This window comes from Hypomesus transpacificus, chromosome 22 (assembly GCF_021917145.1).
Source record: "Hypomesus transpacificus isolate Combined female chromosome 22, fHypTra1, whole genome shotgun sequence".
NCBI lineage: Eukaryota > Metazoa > Chordata > Actinopteri > Osmeriformes > Osmeridae > Hypomesus > Hypomesus transpacificus.
In genome coordinates, this window is record NC_061081.1 from 6,526,714 (window position 1) to 6,547,399 (window position 20,686).

The window sequence follows — 20,686 nt, forward strand, 5'->3', positions numbered from 1 at the left end:
CCAGGAAGGCCAGAAGTTTCTAGAAGTTCAGCTGACCGGCTGAACTGGTGGGGTGTTAGTTAGCAGCTGACATACAGACATCAACCACCATGTTACACACATACACAAATATGTCCTTATTCCTGGATTTTCAAGTTAATTTGCCATTTGCAAGAAGTACAATTATGTACTATGTAAATTAAATATAATTAAGTACAATCAAGTAAAACAAATTATTCATAATGGTCCTTGTTACAAGTTCTGTCAATAAAATCATACAAAAAAGAAATCCTAATCTTATGTGGACTGTATGTGCATGTAGACAGAGTTAAATTCTTGAAGTCATCTCTGAGGTATATGACAGCATTGTCATCCATTCAGGTGCGTAGAAGAGATCGTAACTGAACTTTATCGACCCCTGAGGCTCTAAGAGACATTGAGATCCCAGACATATGATCTGGCTTACACAGCCTCCTCCAAGAGCCAAACGCTCCTCTGTACCACAGCTACACATGCAGGCTGGTTTCTTTTTCTGGACAAGAAAAGTTGATCTGACTTAGTTGACCATAACATGAGCACAGTCGTCAATCTAGGTGAACGTAAACATGCTCTGATGGGTTGAATGTATCTTGAGAGATCTGGGACAAGAACAGCAGTCTACTGCCATCTAGTGGTGTACCAGAGCATCACACCACCTGCTGGGTGGCAGGATTTCCTTCCGGTTGGATCGCCACATGGACCAGAGGAACCTGGCCTCTTCTCAATGAGACACATCTTAATGGCATATGGTCTCTCAATAGTCTAAGGTGACCGTCTCTCAATGGGAAACATCTCAATAGTGTCCGGTGGCTATCTCTCAATAGGACACATCTCAATACGCTAAGGAGACCACCTCTACCTGTGACAAATCTAAATAGTCTAAGGTCTCTCAATAGGAGAAATCTAAATAGCTATGGTATCTAAATACAACTCATCTTCAGAGTCTAATGTGGCCATTACTCAGAGGGGCAGTACAGAGATTTGGCCACAAGGAGGCAACAGTTAGTGACAATTACCGTCGCTAAATGTACAAATAGATACCAGATATGTGTCACATAGTCTTTAGATCTAAACCCATGAAGTACTTCTGCTGATCCTCGTGTAATGTAGGTGGGCTCATTTACAGCTTTACCCCTTACCTGCCTACCTGCCAAACTGTCTGTCTGTCTGTCTGTCTATTTTGTTCTGCCTCTACTGGCTTCTCTGCCTGCTTGTCTGTCTGTCTGTCTGTCTGTCTGTCCCGTCCTGCCCTACCCTGCCCTGGGCACTGCATGTGTAAGTGTGAGCAGCTTATCCATGTGACCTTTTGTTTAAGATGGTTATGAGTCCTTAATATAGACAGGTTTTCTCTGCTCTCATTTCAGTCGAAGGATTACAGATATTTCACCAGCAGCCTCTCCCTCCCTCTTGTCCTTCTCGGACCCTCGTCCAACTTCCTGCCCACTGTGTGTCTCCCTCTGTCCCTCCTATTACCTGGACAGCTCTCCAAAACTGGTTGTCTGTGAAGCAACTGAGGGATTGCGTAAGACTATATAGAAAGATGTCTCAGGGCTGAACTAATGTGACTGCAGCTGTTTTTGAAGTCTAAGCAGCCTGGGTTTGTGTTGTATGTGAAAGCTAACTAGCCTGTATATCAATGTCAAGTCTACTGTAACAAGCCTGTGTTTGTGCGTGAAAGCTAATTAGCCTGTGATTTTCGCAAAATGTGAAGGCTAATTAGCCTGTGTTTATCTGTAAAAGCCAACTAGCCTGTGTTTACTGAAGCCCAGTTGCACGAGGACTGGCCAGACAGTGTTAGAAAGGTGAGAGGAGGGTTGGGTGCTGAGATAATCAGCTAGTGGCCTAACTAAATAGGGCTTATCAGTGAAGAGTCCTTTTTTAATAAGAACTTAAAGAGCTTGTGGGCCTACCGGCCTCGATGAGACCAGGTGAACACACACATACACATCCTCAGGAACACACACACTCAGATAAACACATCAGTAACTGTTTTAGGACCGTCTTTTCCCAGAGTGTGCCTCCTCCTTGATGCCAGGAGGAAGAGCTGTGATGAAGAGAAGGTAATCGTCTGATGGTGGGCAAGCTGAGAGGGGATCTGCCCGCCCAGACTGCGATCACCTGACCAGGTGTGCATGAGAAGATCCAGGCTCACCTTCAGCACGACTAAGACGCCAGCTTGCTGATGACAGTAGAATTGGCTCCAGAAACCCCCCCCCCCCCCCAGCGCCTCCCACTTTCCCTCTCTCTTGTCCGTCCGTCCGTCGCAGCGCAGCGACCTCCTTCTCTCACCGCCCCCTCTTTTCTCTCTTTCTCTCTCCGTCCTGCAGGATTAGACGCTGGTGAATGTGTCCTCTCTCTTCCTCCCCTGAGAGTGCGAGGTCGTGAGCTGTGCGGAAGTCTGCCCCAGAGCCACCACACCGCTGGCCCGCGGCGGAAGAGGAGGCGTCCCTGAGAGAAGATGAGCGTAAAGAAGGAAGATGTGGAGGCCTTCCTGGACGGGAACCCGGCCTTCGCCCAGGAGTACTTCAACAAGAGCCTAAGCCCAGCAGCCATGGCAAAGGTGTCGGGTCTCCCCGAGGCAAAGGTGGACTTTGGCTTGTACCGGGAGCTCAGCCAGGTGGAGGAGAGCAACTTCCTGTTTGAAATGATCAAGGACATGCAGGAGAACGTCAACATGGAGCGGGTGGTGTTCAATCTCCTGAAGAAGGTCACCTCCATGATCCACGCCGACCGCTGCAGTCTCTTCATGTACCGGCAGAGGAACGGCATCGGGGAGCTGGCCACGCGCCTCTTCAACGTCACCGAGGACTCCAAGTTTGAGGACTGCTTGGTGCAGCCGGATTCAGAGATAGTGTTTCCCCTGGACATCGGGGTGGTGGGACACGTAGCCCAGACCAAGAAGACGGTCAACATCAAAGACGTGTCAGAGGTAAAGAGATGCAGACCATGAGAGGGGGGTGGGGGGTGGGGTGGGGCGACATCTGGGGCCTTGGGGCCAAGGATGGGGGTTCTCTTTCGGGGACATGGGCAGGGGGTATTTTGACTGTCAGACCATGTGAGCTGGGTCATGGACATAGCTACTGGTAGAAGGGGCTTTGGGGGGCCTAGAGGGTGGGCGGGCCTTGGGGGCTGAGGGCCGGGGGCTGGGAGGTTGGGGGCTGGGAGGTTGGGGGCTGGGAGGTTGGGAGGTTGGGGGCTGGGAGGTTGGGGGCTGGGAGGTTGGGAGGTTGGGGGCTGGGAGGTTGGGGGCTGGGAGGTTGGGGGCTGGGAGGTTGGGAGGTTGGGGGCTGGGAGGTTGGGGGCTGGGAGGTTGGGGGCTGGGAGGTTGGGGGCTGGGAGGTTGGGAGGTTGGGGGCTGGGAGGTTGGGGGCTGGGAGGTTGGGGGCTGGGAGGTTGGGGGCTGGGGGACAGTGGGAAGATTGGTACTGTGACACACAAATAAACTGCTGAGGTGGTGTTTGAACAATTCAACAAAGATCATACAGACACATGAAGAAGGATGTGGTACAGTCCAGCCAAGTTTTAGAAAGATAAGAAGGTATCCACAGGTATGTTATGTACATGTGCAGGATATTGCACTGTAAGTGGACAGAGTGTGTAAATCCTCTTGACGGACATAATCCAGTTATTTCCATATCTCATCAGGCTGTGCTCCAGGTGGGATTACGTCCGTGTTACATTAACAGGGGTCAGCAGGAATCTACAACAGATCTACAACTAAGTTCCCACAGGCTTTGTTACTGATACACACTGTCCAGATCATACATGAAGTGTGTGCTGTCCAGTGAACAGACTGTAGTTGGTCACTTCTATAAGCAGTCCCACTGATACTGTGGATTACACACACTTTTACACACATGTACCAAAAATGTAACCAAATGCATGTACATGTATGAAGACCCCTTCGAAAGGCTCCAAACAATTCAAATATTCAAATGAAGCCGCCTGGTCAAAATGATGTTTTTCATGTGTTTCAACAGAGGGGATGTTTATCTGGGTATCTCTGTTCGAAAATGCTGTGTTTGTGTGTCAGCCAGCCCCTCCGATGAGTAACATGGTCATGTGTGCACACATGCATGTGTGTGTGTGTGTCTTTAAGCGTCTGTGCCCACATGCTCTCGTTTGAGTGTGTGTGTATGTGCGCTCTGTCTTCCAGAGCGCCCATTTCAGCCCGTTTGTGGATGACCTGACAGAGTACAAGACTCGCAGCATCATGGCCAGCCCCATCGTGAATGGCAAGGACATGGTTGCTGTGTTGATGGCCGTGAACAAGACAACAGGGCCACAGTTTACCCCAGAGGATGAGGATGTGAGTCTGTCTGCCTCCTTCCCTCCCTGCCTGCCTGCCTGCCTGTCTGTCCGTCTGTCTGGTTTGTTTGTCTATCTGCATGATCTGCCTGTCTGCCTGTCTGTCTGTCTGTCTGGTTTGTTTGTCTATCTGCATGATCTGCCTGTCTGTCTGTCTGTCTGTCTGGTTTGTTTGTTTGTCCATCTGCATGATCTGCCTGCCTGCCTGTCTGTCTGTCTGGTTTGTTTGTCTATCTGCATGATCTGTCTGCCTGCCTGGTCTGTCTGTCTGTCTGCCTGTCTGTCTCTGCCTGACTGCAGGCCTGCCTGCCTGGTTGCCTGTCTGTCTTCAAGGTCTATCTGTCTGATCATTCTGTCCATCTGCTTATCTGTCTCAAATCAGACTCTCTGTTTTGTTCTTCAGATTTTTTTAAAGTATCTCAAAGTTGCCTCCTTGAACTTGAGGATTCACTTCCTGAGCTACCTACACAGCTGTGAGACACGTAAAGGACAGGTGAGTTGATGTCTCGATGCCTGCCTGCCTGCCTGCCTGCCTCTCTCTGTCTGTCTGTCTGGATGTGTTTGGATGTCTGTCTGCATGTGTCTGTCTGTCGGCACAATAGTCTGCCTATGTGGCTGGTGGCCTATCCGTCTTGCTGTTTGCCTTGTCACCTGGTTCCTCTGTCTGTGTCAAGCAAGGTGTGCTGGCTGCTTTAGACTCAGGATCCCAGTGCAGAAGGTTTATTAAGAACAGGGTAGTCCAGGAACAGGCAGTAGTCAATACACAGGCAGACAGAGCAATAGAGGCTATCCAAAAACATGGTCGGAAGACAGGCAAACGGTCGATCACAGAAACGGCCCAAACTGAATGTAACAAGGCTTAGACTGACTATTTAAGAAAAGAGTAAGACTTTGCAAATAAACACTGGGGTTTAAATAACAAACTAAAAAGGGTCAAACAAGCAACAGGTGAAATCCATGAACTCAAAACTCAGGGGAAGCAGAGCACAGCCTCCAAAGTACAGAGTACGAAGGTGTGACAAGAGTGAAAATCAAACCAGGCTTATGATGCCAAGTTCCCCATCACAGTAACCCCATGTTTGCTTGCGTGTGTCACATATGTGTGTGTGTATCCAGCTGCTCCTGTGGTCAGCCAACAAGGTGTTTGAGGAGCTTACCGACATTGAGCGGCAGTTCCACAAGGCCCTGTACACGGTCCGAGCCTACCTCAACTGTGACCGCTACTCTGTGGGCCTGCTGGACATGACCAAGGAAAAGGTAGGCTTCACGTCTGCTCGATCTCTGTGTGTGAGCACAGCATGCATGTGAGCTGTGTGTGTGTGTGTGTGGTGTTTGCATTGTAGTTGTGTTTTGATGGTGTCCCAGATACGTTGTGGTTCTGTCCACAGGAGTTCTTTGACATCTGGCCTGTGTTGATGGGAGAGCAGGCCCCCTACTCAGGTCCTGTTACCCCCGACGGCAGAGTAAGATGTCCCTTCACACACCGTCATACACATTCATACACCTTCAATCATCTTAATACACGTTCACGCCACTTATATGCCCTCATACGCCCATCTACACCTTCACACACCCTCAAACACCCTCACACACCTTCACACACCCTCACACACCTCCAGTCGTCTCACGTCTGCTCCGGTACACCTCCCCCTGCTTTCGTGGAGTTCTCACACATGCTTTGTCATCCCCCAGGAAGTCATATTCTACAAAGTCATTGATTATATTCTACATGGCAAAGAGGATATCAAAGTCATACCGTGAGTGTCTTGCTGTCACACTTTCTCTCTCTTTCAGACAGAAAATTGTCTTACAGGACATCATTAAGCATTAAGGTACAACATGTTACTTCTTACCTGACTGGGAATGTGTGTGTGTGTTTGTTCTTCAGGACTCCGACACCTGACCACTGGGCTTTGGCTAGCGGTCTTCCCACATACGTAGCAGAGAGTGGCTTTGTAAGTTCTTTGTCATGCTCTCATACACCCTAATTCATACTTTCATGATTTCACATTCTCATACTAACCTTTACCCATACTCTGACACTTCCATATACCATTAACATCCTCCAATAGACACAATAGGTTCTGCAAATGTTTTCTAATCAATGTACTGTGTTGTGTGTTCACTTTAGATTTGCAACATTATGAATGCAGCATCAGAGGACATGTTTAAATTCCAGGTAAAATGTGCAATATGACAACCCAATCTGTACAATAAGACACAGCACAAACTGCAGTTCAATAGCAATAACGCATGTCATTGATGTACTTTCTGGTCCGGTCCTGTTTTCCCATGATGCAGACTGAGCCCTTGGATGCCAGTGGTTGGACCATAAAGAATGTGCTGTCTCTGCCAATCGTCAACAAGAAGGAAGAGATTGTGGGCGTGGCCACGTTCTACAATAGGAAGGATGGGAGGCCCTTTGATGAACAGGATGAACAGCTCATGGAGGTAAACTAGGCTACAAACTGAGACATTAACTAACTTACTCAACTTACTCTATAACTAACTAACTAACTAACTAACTATCTAACTAATATCCCCTGTAGGCCTTGACCCAGTTCTTGGGCTGGTCAGCTCTCAACACTGACACCTACGATAAGATGTTCCGTCTGGAGCAGAGAAAGAACATCGCCCAGGACATGGTGCTATACCACGTCAAGTGTCGTGACGATGAGATCCAGAACATCCTGGTGAGAACCGCAACCTCACGCCCCTTCGTCATCCTCCTCGTCCTCCTCCTACTCCACAGAAAAGGTGACTTGTTGTCTCTGTTCCTAGAAAACCAGAGAGGTGTTTGACAGAGAACCCTGCGATTGTGAGGAGGAGGAGCTGCAGCAGATTCTGGTATCTGGCATCTTTGATAACAGCTCCATGACCACCACACGCTGGATCACCCTCTTGGGCTTCATTTAGGACTTTAACACAAAATGAATGAATCCTCCAATCTCATCAGTAATTCAGTCCTTCTTTCATGGCAGGGACTCTGAATTCACGTGACAAGGTGCTATAACTCATTCTGCTTCTCTAGAAAAAAGAGCTGGTGGACGCCAAGAAGTTTGAGATCTACGAGTTCCACTTCTCTGACTTCAAATGCACGGAGATGGAGCTGGTTAAGTGTGGCATCCAGATGTATTACGAGGTTGGCGTGGTGAAGAAGTTCCAGATTCCTCAGGCGGTAAAATAAACACAACACCTCGCTCAATGTGACCTCACACCTCTTCTTACACTGTCGTTAAAAGAAATCGGAGCCTTTGAGCAAGAACGAACCGGCTACAGTCACCTCTCTACCCGTGTTTGCAGGTGTTGGTACGCTTCATGTACTCTGTCAGTAAAGGCTACAGGAAGATCACCTACCACAACTGGCGCCATGGCTTTAACGTGGGCCAGACCATGTTCACCCTGCTCACGGTACTGCAGCTTGCTCGCCTCATCTCTCTCTTGGACAAAGTTTGTCGTGGATTTGGTTCCTTGGTAACATGGGCTGTGCGTGTGTCCGTGTGTTCAGACAGGGAAGTTGAAAAGGTACTACACGGATCTAGAGGTCATGGCCATGATCACAGCAGGCTTCCTCCACGATATCGACCACAGAGGAACAAACAACCTCTATCAGCTTAAGTGAGTATCGACACACACACACACGTACACACACACACGTACACACACACACTGAGACATGCACTGAAGCCAGGGACTGAAGTCAAGGCTGGGTTTGCCTTCCTTGACAGATTTTATAAAGTGAGTCCACCCTATGGAACTGTTGATGATTCTGTTTGGTTGACTGTAATTGCTGGTTATGTACAGATCTGGCAACCCGCTGGCCAAGCTTCATGGATCTTCCATCATGGAAAGGCATCACCTGGAGTTTGGCAAATTCCTGCTAGAAGACGAGGTATGTGTGGCCAAAGTCAACAGAGAGTATGTCTGCGTGCGTTTGTGCACATAGATGTGCATGTATGTCTTTGTGTCTGCTGTATGTGTGCATGCGTGTGCATGTTTGCTTAGAAAGTATGTTCATGCTTCTGTAACTGGCCATGTGACTGACCATATCTGACATTCATCTCCCCAGACATTAAACATCTACCAGAATCTTAACCGACGGCAGGTGGAACACGTCATCCACCTTATGGACATTGCCATCATTGCCACCGACTTGGCGCTTTACTTCAAGTCAGTCCAACATTCGGTCCTTGTCTTCTCCCCTCCTCTTAACACCTGCTCTCCTCTTCTGCTGCCCTCCTCCTCCTCTTCTCCCCCGCTTCTCCTCCTCCTCTCCTCTTCTTTGCTTCTCTCATCCTCCATTCAACTGTGACTGCCACTGAAAATGACCAGAACTTCACACCTGTCCCATTTTTCTAATCTCTCCACCTCTCCTCCTCTCCTCCTCTCTCCTCCGCTCACCTCACTCCTCGACTCTTCCTCTGTCCTCCCTCCTGCTGACAGAAAGAGGACAATGTTCCAGAAGATTGTGGACCTGTCCGAGACGTACGAGGAGGAGAAGAAGTGGGTGGACTTCATGTCTCTGGAGACCACCAGGAAAGAGATTGTCATGTGAGTAGAAGGAGACGTCTATTCTTCCATCCACTCAACCATGCATGAGAACCATCCACACATTCACCCATTCATCTATCCAGCCTCCATTCATCCATTCATTCATGATGTCTGCATTGCTGTCTCGGCAGGGCAATGATGATGACAGCCTGTGACTTGTCAGCCATCACCAAACCCTGGGAAGTTCAGAGCCAGGTGTGTCCATCCCTTCATTTATCAACCAACCCATCCCTCCTTTCATCAATCCATACAACCATCCATCCAAGCATCCATCTATTCACCCAACCCCACATCCATCCATCCATCCATCCATCCATTCATCCATTCATCCATCCATTCATCCATTCATCCATAAATCTATACATCCATCTAAACATCCGTCCACCAATCCCCACCCCCACTCCCTCCCGTCCCTCCATCCTTCCATCTGTCCAGCATGTCTGATTCACTAAACCACAGGGTGCCCATGCCTTTCGGAGTCTGAACTGCGTCTGCACTGCATGTTTACAGGTGGCCTTGTTAGTTGCTGCCGAGTTCTGGGAGCAGGGTGACTTGGAGCGCACTGTTCTAGAACAACAACCCATTGTGAGTGTGTCCACGTGTGTGCGTGTCTGTGTGTGTGTGTGTGTGTGTGTGCGCGTGTGTGTGATTTAAGTGTGTTTGTGCGTAACGTCTGTGTCTGTGTCTGTAAGTTTTTGTAACTTGTTGTGTGATATGTGTCATTAGGTGTGTTTCTGTGTGATTTGTGTACCTGTGTGTGTGTGCGCATGTGTGCTTGTGTGTGTGTATAACTTTGTCTCGTCCCTCCTCCAGCCTATGATGGACAGGAACAAAGCAGCAGACCTCCCTAAGCTGCAGTGTGGCTTCATCGATTTTGTCTGCACGTTCGTCTACAAGGTACTGAACTTTCTCTCTCATTAAGTACCACACGCTAAGTACACACCCTGTATACACGCTGTACACACCCGGTGTACACGCTGCACACACTAAGTACAAATGCTCTACACAGTAAGTACACATGCCGTACATGCTAAGTACACACGAGGTATCCACTAGGTACACATGCTTTACACACTAAGTACACATGCTACACACACGCTGTGCACATGGAGTAAACAAAGTGGACGCACTCACCAAGCAGTTTAACTAAGAAACCAAAGCTAGAGGTCCGAGGGCAGAACCTCACTACCAAACACCAACACCGTTTCCCTCCTCTTCCTCCTCTCTCTCTCCCGCCCACCCGATCCTTTTCTCCTCTCTCTCCCCTTTCTCCTCCACTCTCTCCTCTGTCTCCATCAGGAGTTCTCTCGCTTCCACCCGACCATCCAGCCCATGCTGGACGGCATCCTGAACAACAGGAAGGAGTGGAAAGCCCGTCAGGAGGAGTATGAGGCTGGCCTGAAGGTCCTGGAGGAGGAGAAGGCTGCTAGGGAAGAGGCTAACGCCAAGAAAGGTACCTGCTCTGACACAGTCTCGTACTGAGACTACAGACTAGTCTGACACCCACCACTACCATGACCTGGTACTAAGACTACAGTCTACTACTAACACTGGTACACTGCACTAGTACTGCAGTCTAGCACTAATACTGCAGTCTAGCACTAATACTGCAGTCTAGTGTAGTCTGGGGTGGCATGTGTTGCATGTGCGTCCTTCATCTGGTTGTGTGTGGTCCTGGTGCAGGTTCCGGGAACAACCCCAGCGGAGGCTCTGGGGCCAAGACGTGCTCCGTGTGCTAGAGCAGCGCGCGCTCCGGAGGTAGGTGACTCCAGGATGACATCATCACAACCACACCACCTCACAGCCGCGGCCGCAGCCAGCACACACCCTGGGACAGCGCCACCTACAGTCACCAGCATGAAACTGCAGCCTGGGAGCAGGGGAAGGAGGGCGGAAGGGAGAGGGAGGAAGAGAGAGAGAGAGAGAGAGAGAGAGTGGGGGAGGGCCAGAAGGGGGATGAGGAAGCACAGCAAGCATCCTGCCTTGCCCCAAAAGGACACTCATTGGCTAAATCCAAATTCTAGAACCATTCACCCTCCTCTCTGGGCCCTGGCGGCATCTCCTGGAAGGATTGCAGAAGGCGTGTGTCTGGTGGAGTCACGTCTGTATACCATGTCTACCACCATTACCTTCTAGAACTCTCCAAGTAGGACACTGACTTTCCTCAGAGGACCCAACTTCTAACATCTGTGTGTGTCTGTTTGTGTCTGTATGTGTGTCATTGTGAATATCTATATATGACTGTGTGTGTGTCTGTATGTTTTAGAGAAGATGTTTAGTATAGGATTTTAACATCAGTAGGACTTTGGTCTGGTGACTCTTCCTGAAGAGAACGTTAGAAAAGACATTGTTACACACCTTGATTTTATGCGGTTGTAATGTGTGTGACATGGATTAAGAAGTCTAACATATCTCTAGCATAGCTACAATGTATTCTTGTTCCAAATGGTGATTGGAGCTCCGGTCACCAGTTCAATGTTGATGTTCCAACACCAGTGACCTGCACTGATGTTGTTCGCTCTGTCCTTCCAGTCACACATTATTTACATGAGAGAAAGTGTTAACCGTAGCTCTCAACACTCAGGTATTCTGCTTCAGGGACTGTGGATTACTGTAGGTCTGCTCTGGTCTAGTGTCTGTCTGTCTGTCTGTCTGCCAGCCTGTCTGTTTCTCTGTCTGTCTGGTTTGGTGGGTGCATAATATGGTGTCCTAGTATAGGAAAACAGCCGCTGTGTTCCAAAGGTTTGGTCTAATCAGAGTCGTTGCCCATGCTTGATGTGTCCTGATAGCCAGCTACCTTTTAACATGCGCTTCTCTACATGTTCAGTATTTCAAATGTTCATTTTGGTACATTGGAAAGTGATGTCTTTGTAGGTCAACAGATAAAAACGTATATCTACAACTTTATATTTAATATAGGATTCATGCAAATGCATAGTTGTATTTCTGCAACAGGGCCTGTCTGTGAGAGGTCTGTACATTCCGAGGCAGTACACCTGCCTCGCCAGCTACCTCCGAGCCAAGCTCGGAGTCTGGACCACTCTGGACCAGTTCTGAATCTGGTAGTCTCCACCTGGTATCACCAGGGGAGAGAAGGATGTCCTCTAACTGCCATTGTGTCAGGGTCAACTGGGCAAATATTCTCCTAGACTGGGGCAACAACCTTCCATTGCTGATGTAATCACTTGTAAATACTCCTTTCATGTAAATACAAAGAATGTCACATTATTTTTGTAGTGTATTAAATAGATAATTTTCCTCCTTGTAGCGCTGTTTGTTCGACCAGCACTAGCTGTGAACATCTCAATGGTGTGTCACGTAGCTGTAAGATATGTACCAGTCCCTGAAGTTCATTGGTTTTCTCTCCACTGCCTGATCCAGACTGACAGGACAGTGTCTCTCAACCATCTCAGGGTTCTGATGGGAATAGTCAGGGACCTTTTAAAGGTGCAGTAGGTAGAATGTCATTAAAAAAGAAAAGCTTTGTCTCCTATGAACATGTTGTGTAAGCTAATGAAGCCCTCTGAGAGTTGTTTATGAACAGAAATCTCAGTGCCCTTGGAATGTCAGTTTTTAGAGCGGCCCACTACGTTCCAGCCAATCATGTTCAAACTGAGTATGATCAAGCTGGAGCTGGAGGAACGCATATGAGTTCAGACCAAATTGGGGGTGCTGTTTCTTATATTTGAATTTATTTGATAATGTTACCTATTTCAGCTTTAAATAGGCATTATGTTATACAATGGACTTACATTCATAGATAGGGACAATGTGCTTTTTAAGGAAATATGACCTGAGTAGAATGGAATGTGGAACTATTACCATAAAGCTTACAGTATACCTCTGTGTGTGCACTGTCTACAATGACCAAAATAAAGCAAATGTATTTTTAAAGAAGGTTGTGACTCATGTAACTGAATAACTTCACAATGCCTTCAGATCCAGCTTCTCATCGCAGGTCTTCCGTCAGGGCGAGGTGACTGACCTACGCCCAAAGCCTCTTATTCAATAGGAACGCTCAGCAGTTTCCATCTTTGGACGACACAGATCCGTCAGGATTAATGTGACAAGGTTGAACAGACCACCTTCATACCTGGTTCCATCACCTCAGCCCTGGAGGAGACACGCAACACCTCCACTGTCTGTCCCATCTAACCACTGACTTACTTCCTCTGGCCCCATATGACCAGAAGTACTGTGACCTGACCCACCGCCAGCTCTTACAGGGGTTATACATTCTGCACCGAGTTGAAAGTGGATGTGGGGTTAGAGTTAGGGTTTCTTATAGTATTACTATGGTTACACTAGATTCCAGTACTAGAGTTACGGCTATGGGGTTTTGGTGTCCTATTTGTCCTAGTGCTAAGGCTATGATGTTCTATAGAGTAAGGGCAGTCCTATTTATCCCAGTCCTGGTGGAACACATTCGTACCAGTGCTGGGGACCGTGGTGCAGGAAGATAAGGAATATAGGGAGCAGTAGTGTTTACTCAGCACTTTCTACTTTTGTCCTGTGACCTGAATTCAGGGATTGGTGCTAAACAGGGAGGGGTGGATTACACGGTGCAACCCCCCCCCCCCCCCCCCCCCCCACCCAACTGAAGGGCAGGCTTTAGTGTAAACAAAAACATCTCAATTAAAGGTCTAACTGATGTGTGATCATCAGGCTCTGATGAGTAGTTCTGGACTCTCAGTATCACAACATGGACGGAATCAGAATACATGAAAATAACAGTTTTTATTGTAGGAGGAGCATGACAGTGCGGAGCAAAATTAATTTCACTTCAGAATAGTTTCCTCGTTAGCTGTGGAGAGAGGACAGAGATGCTAATTGGGAACCATTCATTCACGGATGCAGTTCTGCAACAGGGCCACTACATCCTTAGTGTTTGCATTGTCATATGTAAAGTTGACCTTCATGTTGTATTGTATTTGTAGGAGGTATAACGTATTTGGTACATGTTCATATGCATGCATCTCTGCATTTTGGTGTATAAAGGATGTATATCTGAGCTTATGCATACATGCATGTGTGTATGGAGTTAACGTGTTCGTGAACATGTGTTCCACTTGGTGTGTAAGTGAGTGTTTACCCTCAGCCAGTTGTTTGGCAATGCGCTCCTGCTCCTCTCTTGCCGCCTTCTCGGCCTCCTCAATCTTCCTCTCCTCTGCAGCTATGGGCTTCAGGTACTCTGTAACGGGGCAAGGACCAAAGATCATGTTCCGTCTAACAAAGTCAATAGGCTAATACAGGAAGTGTTATCACCGATCAACCACAATTATATTATAAATGAAACTGTCAGTCACAAGACGCTTACCAAACCTCTGCTTGCCATAGAAAATGCCAACGAACAGAGCTGACCATCTTGCGGTCTGAAAAAAACGGGTGTAATGTTAGATAGCTAACATTGTTTGCAGATTAAAACTGTTAGCGAGTTATGGATCACGTGGGACATGTTACTCGGCACAGTTCCAGCACTCTGACCCTCAGACAAGTGCGACCTTAGACAAGCATTACATTGTAATGTATACAGTCCTAGCTGCTAAACATGCATATGAGCCTTCATGCGTCATGCCTAGCTAACTGTCAATGCTAGCGGACATTGATAAAGCCGTCATCACGGTCAATGTCATTTGGCTAGCAAGCCAGCTAAGGTTAGCCAAGGTTAGCATGCTAACCAGCCACGGTTAGACAGTTTCACACCTGACTTCAAGCCTTTTGGTGCAGTGTTTAGTTTAAAAATGTAGTTTAGAACAAACAGCTATTCATTCAAGTAAACCGCAAACTTGCAATGAGTTTACCTTTATAAGCGGCGATACTGCCACGGGAGGAACCATTTTGATGCTGTCGACTGACGGTGCCAGGCAGGAATGTGGATGCCAGATTAAATCGAACGAAAATGAGGGTTGCCAGGTTTAGAAACCTTACCCATTCAAGGTGTCTTAAACCCCCGTCTGGCGCCTTGACGTCTTGATTTCAAACACACGTTAGGAATATAAGAGACCAGACTAACAACAGTTTACGTATTCCATTTGTCTTTATTTACAGAATATAAGAATATCACATTTGAAATTATTTGATAATTGTGTCTTAAACCCCCTAATAGGAAGTTTTGACTTCTCGCCACGTATGAAACAGATGAGATGCTCACCACATTTTATTTGCTTTATTTATTTATGCTATTTTTTTCTTCAGCAAAGAAACACACATAATACATTATACTAAATTGGATCCAGAAGTCAAACTTAAGCCATGAGGATATTTTGCATCATTGCCCTGATAGACCCCAATAACACAATAAATAAGATAAAGACTGCACAAAATGAAGAGAAACTGCAAAATCACCAGCTGTTGCAGGTCCAGGGTTCTAGATCTCAGTCGTTGTCATAAACGCTGGCTAGGAATACAGAATGAATGTCATTGGGTTATTACACTGAACTGTAAATTACTGAAAACCTAGATTATGTGAAATTGAGACTTATTATGAATAGGCCTACTTACCATCGATGTCATCATAAATATCAGAATCCCTGTAAAAGCAGAGAACACAGGAGCTACTAGCATCATGATTCAAAGGGTGTTTGACTTAAGTGTGTGTGTGTGTTAGGGGGGGGGGGGGGGGGCGTAAAAATTTATGTTAAGGTTATACTTACTCTGCGACAATATTGCTGGTTTGGACATAGCCGACTGTGAGAGAGGACAGAGAGGACACTGTTAGAACATTTTGGCTAGGGAGCAGGCTCTAGGAAGTAGGGGCTAGGACATAGGGGCTAGGACATAGGGGCTGGGATATAGGAGCTAGGGAGAGGTGGAGTAAGGGAGTACACTCTCTGCTGTAGACACATACACTTTCCCTCGTTGTTTCGACAGATGAGTTTGTTGTCGACAGCCTTGGATATAACGTCCAGGCTCTCCCCCGGGGTCAACTGGAGTTCCTTACCACCCCCCTTCTTAGTGGATGGAGAGGCTGTGACAGTCACCTGGTACAACACCATGATCTCCCCGTCAAACTAGAAAAGGAGAGTCGAGGAGAGCAGAAGGGAGGATATTAAAGACCATGTCAGCACCTGAAGTCCACAGACAAGCCGTTTCCAACAGATTATGAGATCATCAAATCAAACCTCAGAAGTCAGGGTAACCTACTTTGAACTTCTTCCTGAACTCCTTCTCCTCCTTCTCAAGCTTCTTCAACTTCTTGGGGTCAATCTCCTTGGACCTCAGAGGGTGGCTGAGAGGTGGGGGGGGGGGGGGGGGGGGGGGAGGGAGGGAGGTGCAGGGAAGGGGGGGGAGAGCAGCGTAAACACATAGTACAGTCTGGGGGGGCTCTTCCAGAACACCCCGATATCAGCATCGCCATCACCGTGTGCCCTCACCTGCTGATAGGAGGGGGTAGAGGGACGCCCTGTGTGTCGATGTCATCATAGATTTCCTGGTCAACTTCTGATTGGTCTGCTGCATCAGGAACAGAGAGGAGACCAGAAAACGTTTGCAATGTCAAAGAAGAAGCAGTAGCATGTGCTACTGTTGCCATTACCACACTACAACATGATTTCTGTATGAGAGAGAACACTATAGCACAACAGTTATAGATTGACAGGGAACAGGGAATTTGCACTGTGTTAGTGTACACTGGACAGCCATAGTGTCTCTCAGAGCAAACATGCACCCAAAGTTTTCAAAAATATTCATGAATGTTCCAGAATGTATTAGAATGTCCTAGAATGCAAAAGTTACCGGCAGATTTCCCCTCAGGTAAGAACTGTGGAGGTGGCAGGAGACTGAAAACAACAACAACAGCAATTGAACAGGAGCATGAGTGACACACAGCATGCAGAAACCACAACAGCATGCTCTGTGAATCATAATATGTTTTGATTGCGTTGAGGGGTTAGTTTGATCACAGGCCATCCAGATCACAAATTACAACCAAGCAAAATCAGTTCTGAATCTGGTTCTAATTCCATAATCATCATGGCTTCCACATTGCTCATGCAATGCTGCCCCATCTCCTGATTGGGAAATGCATTCAGACAAACCCTGATCTACTGACTTGTGTTCATGATGGATGATTCCACACTGTCAGTGATGGTTAGACATTAGACAAACAGAAGCAATCAATCAATCAGCATCCTGTATGATCACCTTCCTAAGGATGTGGTCTGGGTTGAGAGGTTAGGATTCAGAGTTCAGGGGTTAATCTGTCTTACTACTGTGGGCATTACTGAGTATTGGTTCTGGGGATCTTCCTCCAGTCCTCCAGACCCTTCAACATGCGGACGAGGGCGCTCGTCTTAGGGCTACCCCGGGACTCCTGAGCGCTGCAGGGGCTTCACAACACAGCCGGGGGAGTAAGATTTCACATCCATCTCTCTTTTTCTCTCTCTTTCTTTTTTTTTTTCTCTCTCTCTTTCTCTCTGTCTCTTTCTCTCTCTCTCACCTGGCAATGAAGTTGGGGTCTTCCAGGTCATCGTAGATGTCCCCATCCTCCTCAGGCGGAGGGGGCAGGACCACTTAAGAAAAGGTCCCACACACACACGCACGCACACACACACATACACACATACACACACACACAACCACAGCAGGACCTTGTTAGCCAGTCTATAGTGGAGTATTTCATCTGTAGTAGTGATAGTGACAGTAGTGATGGTGACAGTAGTGACGGTGACAGTAGAGATGTGATCTCTCACCTGCGGGGCCCCTGTCACTGTCGAAAGCGAAGAGAACAAACACATCAGTGACTGGAACACAAACATCAGACAGTGAGTATGTTTGTGTGTGTGTGTGTATGTGTGTGTGTTTACCTGAAGTCCACATCATCATAGATCTCGGGGTCAGAAGCTGCCTGTCTCTTCAAACTTTCAATATCTACCTCCACCAACTCTGTCTTCACATACCCGTCTGCACACACACACACACACACGCACACACAGACACAAAAGCACAATCAGAAGGTGAAGGACATGAGACAATGAGGGTGATGATGAGGTAAGATGATGAAGAGCAGTCTCACAGGCTCCGTCCTTGGTCCGGCCCAGCCAACGCCCCTCAGGGTTGTCCTGGACACGGATGATTTCGATGGTGTCTCCTTGTTTCATCCCCAAATCTGTCCTCCCCCCTTTGCAGTCCACCCTGGCCTTGGCCCTGTGGACGACCTGGACTGGACCAGTAAACTGACACACAGACACAAGTTATGATGCTCTATCCCCTCAAAGCTATACCGAGGCACGATGAGGCCACTTGTGTCCTGTTGGGAAGTAAACTTACTTTGAACTTCTTCCTAGCCTCCTGTTCCTTCTTCTCTCGTTCTTTTTGTTCCTTTTGTTCCTTCTTGTCGATGTCCTGTTTCTTCTTGTCCTTCTCTTTCTTTTTCTCCTGCTCCTTCAACTCTACTGCGCCCCAGCGCTCATCCAAGTCCTCATACATCTCCCCATCGCTGCCATCGCCCTGCTGGAGAACACACACACATGGATTACTGACACATTATTCTCCTTTTAAAAAACCTCAGTCAATTTGAGTCCGTTCGGATGCCATTCAAGCATGAGACCCACCTCTGGTCTAGAAACTCCTGGAAGAGAAAGTTCATAGACATTACCACAACATGAATGGATACATGTTTACAATATGAGTATATGTGTATGTGCGTGTGTGTTTGTGGCTCATACCAATATCATCATAGTTCTCATCTTGATCGGGCTGAATTCTGGAGCAGAGAAACATTATCAGACACTTATGCCATTATGATGTGTGCGTGTTTGTGTGTATGTATGCGTGTGTGGGTTCCTATGTGCATGTGTGTCCTTACATGGGACGAGGGGGCAGGATGGGAGCGGCGGGGTGAGAGTGCGGGGGAGGAGGCGGAGTCATGTGATTGGTCGGATGGAAGGCGGGAGGAGGGGGCACAGTGCTCTTCTTAACTGTGGCACCTTTAGGAGCAGAAACAGGGCGTTAGAAACACACACAGTTAGAAACAGAGTTAGAAGCACACACACACAATCAGAAACACACACACGACTGCACAAATACGAGCATGACGTCCACCTCTTAGATCCAGTGGTGGATGGATAAAGGTCTTGACCAGAGGACATGCCTGTGAGAGGAGGAAGTGGAGCTGTAGGCTGGAGAGGAAGAGAGAGTGAAGAGAGGGAAGTGGGACAAGCCCACAGAGGAACCATGTGGTCTGGGTTTGCCTTTGCAGCTCATCCAGTCTGTCAATCCAACTCAGCCTGCTGATAAACGACTTTAACATACGTACATACAGTACACACACACACGTGCGCGCACGCACACACACACACACACTGAAACACGCTCACGTACAGTACACACATCCTGAGGGAGCAAGATATGCCAACAGGCTGGCAGGCAGGCTGACAGAGAGACAAGTAGACAGGTAGACCTACCATCAGTACCAGCCTCTCTCCTGAAGCTGTCCAGAGTGACTCTGGGAGGGCGGTTGGGCTTGGCGGGGGCGGTTCCTAGGGCCCATATGTTGGGGAGGGGGTTCTTCTTAGGAACAGAGAGGGGGTCAGCATTTTCATCCTCCTTCACCTCAGGGCGTTTTCTCACAATACTGGGCTTCTTACTGGCTGGTGGTGCTACAGGGGTGGAGTTATTGGGGGTTAGGGGGGGTTTGGGGAACTCCCTACCCCCTGAGTTGTCCGATTGGCCTTCCTTTTTGAAGATGCTCTGACCAGTCCGAGCAGTGGAGCTTTTGAGGGCAGAGCCATTGACAGGCTTGGGGTCCAGACCGGCTTCTCCCCCATCCTCACTCTGCTGGAGTAGCTTAGCAAAAGAACTGGGGGGTTTCTGCAAGGGGGGTCTGAGAGGGGTGGAGAGGCCCTCGTTGCTGTCCTCCTTCACCCAGGGAGGCTTGCCTGCTCCTCCAGGGCTGGGCTTGGGGAAAGAGGCTGGGGGGGGCTTGGGGAAAGAGGCTGGGGGGGGCTTGGGGAAGACAGGCCTGGTTTCTGGTGCGGTGAAACTGGGGGGAGACTTCAGAGGCTTAAAGGGAGGGATTTTAGCCTCCATGTCTTGTGAGGAGAAAGAGGAGGGAGAGTCTGTGGCTTTGAGTTTGAAGGGGTGTTGTTTGACCACGGAGGGCTTGCTGTCGTCCTGAGAGCCTGAGAACAGGCTGGCCTTAGCTCTGGTGTTGGCCAGTTCCCTCACTTCCGGGGAACTGTTGGTCACGCTGCTCTTTGTAAAGATGGGTTTGGGTGGGAATGACAGGGCGCCGCCTGATCTGGTCTCCAGGACAGTCTTCTTGGTGTGGATTGGAGGCCCGGAGGAGAGGGTAGGGTGTAAGGCTGTTTTAGGGTGTCCGGTCGCGTTGGAGGGCAGGTCAGAAGTGCTTGTGTTGTTGTTGCCAGTGCTGAAGCGAGCCATAATAGTCTTAACGTCCGACTTGCTTTCCTGTTGACAAACCACATCCTCACCATCATCATTTATACCACCATCAGCTATCTATAACTATCAACTTCACCAGTACCATCACCTTTACCATCGCCCATACCACCCTCACCCCCTTCACCTACACTATCACCTTCACCTTCACCAGCCCCATCACCAGCACTATCTCCATCACCATCATACCACAACAATCCCCTTCACCACCATCACCACCACAATCTCCTTCATACCATCTCCTTCACCACCACCATCACTCTCGACGTCAACGTCACCATCTCAATCATCACCATCACACAACCATCATCCAACCAGGTTGATCATGTGATAACCCACACTGAACTGAATGTGTGAATTGCTTCTGACTGACTAAATGATGCCAGAACGTGACAGTTTCAGAACAACC

The 20,686-nt window shown here is 48.1% G+C and overlaps 2 protein-coding genes across 5 annotated transcripts; one reads left to right on the top strand and one right to left on the bottom strand.

Moving 5' to 3' along the window:
- Positions 1–2,331: 2,331 nt before the first annotated feature.
- On the top strand, positions 2,332–13,436 carry pde6b (phosphodiesterase 6B, cGMP-specific, rod, beta). Its single transcript, XM_047045157.1, has 22 exons — positions 2,332–2,947; positions 4,175–4,327; positions 4,730–4,819; positions 5,443–5,583; positions 5,715–5,789; positions 6,019–6,083; positions 6,215–6,281; positions 6,458–6,505; positions 6,628–6,777; positions 6,876–7,019; positions 7,108–7,173; positions 7,358–7,504; positions 7,630–7,737; positions 7,835–7,944; positions 8,131–8,218; positions 8,396–8,496; positions 8,770–8,877; positions 9,009–9,072; positions 9,388–9,462; positions 9,691–9,774; positions 10,177–10,330; positions 10,561–13,436. The coding sequence occupies exons 1-22, from the start codon at positions 2,477–2,479 to the stop codon at positions 10,614–10,616; spliced, it is 2,565 nt and encodes an 854-aa protein (XP_046901113.1). The 5' UTR covers positions 2,332–2,476; the 3' UTR covers positions 10,617–13,436.
- A 1,459-nt stretch (positions 13,437–14,895) lies between these two features.
- fybb (FYN binding protein b) lies at positions 14,896–20,625 on the bottom strand. Of its 4 annotated transcripts, none has more exons than XM_047045782.1 (18): positions 20,514–20,619; positions 19,281–20,286; positions 18,683–18,803; positions 18,543–18,580; positions 18,429–18,445; positions 18,145–18,327; positions 17,891–18,050; positions 17,682–17,778; positions 17,568–17,584; positions 17,315–17,387; positions 17,100–17,204; positions 16,612–16,655; positions 16,251–16,329; positions 16,021–16,105; positions 15,725–15,887; positions 15,531–15,564; positions 15,379–15,407; positions 14,896–15,274 (listed from the first exon to the last, which is right to left on the bottom strand). In XM_047045782.1, the coding sequence occupies exons 1-18, from the start codon at positions 20,571–20,573 to the stop codon at positions 15,252–15,254; spliced, it is 2,334 nt and encodes a 777-aa protein (XP_046901738.1). In that variant the 5' UTR covers positions 20,574–20,619; the 3' UTR covers positions 14,896–15,251. The 4 variants fall into 4 exon arrangements, 3 of the variants coding, with proteins under 3 accessions (XP_046901738.1, XP_046901739.1, XP_046901740.1); XM_047045783.1 differs by having other exon boundaries at positions 14,902–15,274; positions 18,145–18,324; positions 20,514–20,620; XM_047045784.1 differs by lacking the exon at positions 17,100–17,204 and having other exon boundaries at positions 14,902–15,274; positions 20,514–20,618.
- Between the last annotated feature and the right edge of the window lie 61 nt (positions 20,626–20,686).

Excerpts from the sequence above, each read along its gene's own strand:
- pde6b (XM_047045157.1), top strand. The coding sequence starts at position 2,477 with ATGAGCGTAAAGAAGGAAGATGTGGAGGCCTTCCTGGACGGGAACCCG. Across the intron at positions 4,820-5,442 it reads GTGAGACACGTAAAGGACAG|CTGCTCCTGTGGTCAGCCAA; the intron begins GTGAGTTGATGT and ends GTGTGTATCCAG. Across the intron at positions 8,497-8,769 it reads GACTTGGCGCTTTACTTCAA|AAAGAGGACAATGTTCCAGA; the intron begins GTCAGTCCAACA and ends TCCTGCTGACAG.
- fybb (XM_047045782.1), bottom strand. The coding sequence starts at position 20,573 with ATGGTGATGATTGAGATGGTGACGTTGACGTCGAGAGTGATGGTGGTG. Across the intron at positions 18,051-18,144 it reads AGGCTAGGAAGAAGTTCAAA|TTTACTGGTCCAGTCCAGGT; the intron begins GTAAGTTTACTT and ends TCTGTGTGTCAG. Across the intron at positions 15,275-15,378 it reads TATTTATGATGACATCGATG|CCAGCGTTTATGACAACGAC; the intron begins GTAAGTAGGCCT and ends CTGTATTCCTAG.